The sequence below is a fragment of the Arachis ipaensis genome, chromosome B6, assembly GCF_059453495.1.
Source record: "Arachis ipaensis isolate K30076 ecotype BB chromosome B6, ASM5945349v1, whole genome shotgun sequence".
Classification (NCBI taxonomy): domain Eukaryota; kingdom Viridiplantae; phylum Streptophyta; class Magnoliopsida; order Fabales; family Fabaceae; genus Arachis; species Arachis ipaensis.
This window is the reverse complement of record NC_142441.1, coordinates 77,873,506-77,877,720: the sequence shown is the minus strand read 5'-3', so window position 1 is coordinate 77,877,720 and position 4,215 is coordinate 77,873,506. Positions and strand designations below refer to the sequence as shown.

At 39.7% G+C, this 4,215-nt stretch overlaps 1 protein-coding gene across 1 annotated transcript; it reads left to right on the top strand.

Moving 5' to 3' along the window:
• The first annotated feature begins 203 nt into the window (after positions 1-203).
• On the top strand, positions 204-701 carry LOC107646922 (uncharacterized). The gene has a single exon (XM_016351065.1). The coding sequence runs from the start codon at positions 204-206 to the stop codon at positions 699-701; it is 498 nt and encodes a 165-aa protein (XP_016206551.1).
• Positions 702-4,215: the final 3,514 nt, after the last annotated feature.

Sequence of the window (4,215 nt, the reverse complement as noted above, 5' to 3'; positions counted from 1 at the left end):
TGCTAGAATATAAGCCAAGAATTCCTTACCCTCAAACATTGCAAAGAGAAGCCAAGGATAATCAATTCTCTAGGTTCCTAGAAGTTTTCAAGAAGCTACAAATAAATATCCCATTTGCTGAAGCTATTGAACAAATGCCCTTGTATGCAAAGTTTATGAAGGAGTTGATTTCCAAGAAAAGAAATTGGAGGGAGAATGAAACCATGGCACTTACAAAGGAGTGTACTGCCATAATTCAAAAGAACCTCCCTAAAAAATTGAAAGATCCTGAAAGTTTTGTGATTCCCTGTATCATTGGAGAGGTGACTGTTGAAAGAGCATTGTGCGTTCTTGGAGTAAGCATCGACTTAATGCCATTATCTTTGATCAGTAAGCTCCACATTGAAGAGGAAAAACCTACTAGAATTTCTCTACAACTTGCTGGCCGTTCCATTAACTTTCCACTTGGTGTTGTTGAGAATTCGCTAGTGAAGGTGGAAATCTTCGTCTTCTCTACGGATTTTGTTATATTGGATATGGAGGAGGATGTAAATGCCTCTATTATCTTAGGGATGCCATTCCTCGCTACTGGGAGGGCCTTGATTGATGTTAAAAAAGGTGAATTAACATTGAGGGCCATTAATGAACAAATTGTACTTAATGTATTCAAAGCCCTGCAACATCCTAATGACTATGAGGATTCCATGAAAATATATAATTGATCCTTTGGTGCAAGAGGCATGGTGCGTGTACGCAAATCCTACACTTCCGTACAGGCAGGACCAGCAAGTGCACTGGGTCGTCTAAGTAATACCTGAGCAAGTCAGGGTCGATCCCACGAGGATTGTGGTTTGAAGTAAGCTATCGTTATCTTTCAGGTCTTAGTCAGGCAGAATCAGAAGGTTGTTGGTTTTTATTCATCAAAAGAAACTATTTAATGCTGAATAAATAGAAAGAGGTAGAAAATACTAATAGGAATAGAGTTAAGAGTTGGAGTTGCTTTGTCTTTCTGAATTAACTCTGGTACTACTGCTCTCTTTGCTTGTGAGTGATTTCTTCAATGGCAGGTTGTATATGATTGACACTGGTTTGAGCAACTGATGAGGGAAAAATGATTCTACACAAACTCACCGGCAAGTGTACCGGGTTGCATCAAGTAGTAATAACTCACAAGAGTGAGGTCGATCCCACATGGATTGATGGATTGAGCAATTTTAGTTTGGTGATGAATTTAGTTAAGCGAATATTTGATGATTTGAGTGAAATTTGTTTAACAAAAGTAAAATGGCAAGGAAACTAAAATGAGGAATTGAAATTGGCCAAATCTTAAAGTGTAGAAGAAGTAGATTGCAGAAACTTAAAGTGCAAGAAATTAAAAGAGCTAAAACTTAAATTGCAAGAATGGTGAATAACTGAAACTTAAAGTGCAAGTAATTTAAATTGTTGAATCTAAATGAACAGGAAACTTAAATTGCATGAAGAGTAAAGGGATTTGGGTGCTGGGATTCAAAGTAGAACTGGAAAATGTAAAATGTAATAAACTAAAGAACTCTCATATGACAAATCTTAGAAAATAGATCAACCAGGATTCGAAAATCAGAAATTGCAGGAAACTAACGAAACAGGAAGGAAAACAAAATCTCAATTGCTCTCTTAACAAAACATAAAAGTGTAAATTGAAAAAGAAAGAAAACAAGACAGAAAGCCGAGATCAGATCTTCAATTCATAAAGCTATCAAAGGAAAAAGATGAAAAAGAACTCCAAGATGAAGAAAATTCAGGAGAATTCCCCAATACGAAGTTCGAAACCGAAAATAGAAAGTAACAATTGCAGAAAAGTGGAAGCAAAACAGAGAAGAAAACTCAGATCCGATCTCAATTCTAAAATTCTAAATTGAAAACTAAAAGAGAGCTACCTAGGAAATCAAATTCCTAGCTATATATACACTTTCTATTTCTGGATCTCAGCACTTGGAGTGGGCTTTTTGGCCTTTGAAGAAGTAGATCCAAAATGACAATTCCATGGAGCATCAGGTGAATGTAGCGTTCTTAAACTGAACGTAGCATTTTTTCACCGATGCGTACGCGTCCTTCGTACGTGCTCGTCCCTTGCGCTTTTCCCCATCGACGCGTGTGTGTACCGTCTGCGTGCGCGTCCTTTAGCAGCGTTCATAAACTGAACGCTACGTTTGCGCCATGAACGCTCTTCACGCGTACGCGCCCTTTGCGCGTGCGCGTGGATGATAAAACTTCACTTCCGCGCCTTGGCATCACGTACGCGTCTGCGCCAATCTCCCATAATATCAAATCGACGCGTGCGCGCCATATACGCATGCACGTCGGTGGCAATTCTCAAATTCAAATTCTGAAAGTATCGCAGGCGTTCACTCATAATGAACGTAGCGTTCTGATGAGCGGATAATTTATACCCTTTTTGGTATTATTTTTACATCGTTTTTAGTATGTTTTAATTACTTTTTATTATATTTTTATTAGTTTTTATTCAAAAATCACATTTCTGGACTTTACTTGGAGTTTGTGTGTTTTTCTGTGATTTCAGGTATTTTATGGCTGAAATTGAGGGACCTGAGTAAAAATCTGATTCAGAGGCTGAAAAAGGAATGCAGATGCTGTTGAATTCTGACTTCCCTGCACTGGAAATGGATTTTATCGAGCTACAGAAGCCTAATTGGTGCAATCTTAATTGTGTTGGAAAGTAGACATCCTAGGCTTTCCAGCAATATATAGTAGTCCATACTTTACCCGAAATTTGATGGCCTAAACTGGCGTTGAAAGTCAGCCTAAAATATCTTGGCGTAAAACGTCCAAACTGGCACCAGAATTGGAGTTAAACGCCCAAACTGGCACCCAAGCTGGCGTTTAACTCCAGAAACAGCCTAAGCACGAAAAAGCTTCAATGCTCAGCCCAAGCACACACCAATTGGGCCCCAGAAGTGGATTTCTACACTATCTGCACTTAGTTACTCATTTTCCGTAAACCCTAGTTACTAGTTTAGTATAAAAACTACATTTAGTGATTTATTTAAGGATCTTTCATCTGTCTTTTGACCATTGTACACATTTGGAGGCTGGCCTCATGGCCATGCCTAGACCTTTCAATTATGTATTTTCTACGGTGGAGTTTCTACATCCCATAGATTAAGGTGTGGAGCTCTGCTGTTCTTCATGACTTAATGCAATTACTACTATTTTTCTATTCAATTCACGCCTACTTCTTCTTCAAGATATACTCTTGTACTTAATTCAGTTAAGTCAGAATGAAGGGATGACCAGTGACAATCACCCAATCTTCGTTACTCACTTAGCCAAGATCCGCGTGCCTGACAACCACAAGCAGTCTACATGATGTTCAACGTAGTCATTGGACGACAGCCGGAGTATATTCTCTTAGGTTTCTAATCAACGATTCACATCGTCTCTCCTGACAACAGAGCATCTGAATCTGAGATTAGAACCTTCGTGGTATAGGCTAGAATTATTGGCAGCCATTCTTGGGATCCGGAAAGTCTAAACCTTGTCTGTGGTATTCCGATTAGAATCCGAGAAGGGATGACTGTGACGAGCTTCAAACTTGTGAATGTTGGGCACAGTGACATTGTGTAAAAGGACAATGGTCCTAATCTGACGCTAGCGGGAACTGACAGATGATTAGTCATGCGGTGACAGCGCATATGGATTTATTTTCATCCGAGAGGATCATACAGCTTGCCATGGAAGGAGGTAATGCATGATTGGAAGAAGGCAGTAGGAAAGCAGAAATTCAGAAGCAACAAAGCATCTACAGACGCTTATCTAAAATTCCCACCAATGAATTACATAAGTAACTTTATCTTATTTTCTGTTTAATTTATCTTTTAATTATCAAAACCTCATAACCATTTGAATCCGCCTGACTGAGATTTACAAGGATGACCATAGCTTGCTTTAAGCCGACAATCTCCATGGGATCGACCCTTACTCACATAAGGTTTATTACTTGGACGACCTAGTGCACTTGCTGGTTAGTTACGCGGAATTGTGAAGAAGTGTTGAGATCACGATTCCGTGTACCACGTTCGTTGTTGGTGAACACTGATTCTCAATCCACGCATGTGCACCATGTGTGCGTGAGCGTGGATCTCCAAATTTGCTTCCCCACGCGGAGGCGGCTTGTGTGCGTGCGTGTCGTGGGTGAACATAGCATTCATCAAATAAACGCAGCGTTCGTCTGCACCT

Coding starts and splice junctions, on each gene's coding strand:
- LOC107646922 (XM_016351065.1), top strand. CDS start 204: ATGGCACTTACAAAGGAGTGTACTGCCATAATTCAAAAGAACCTCCCT.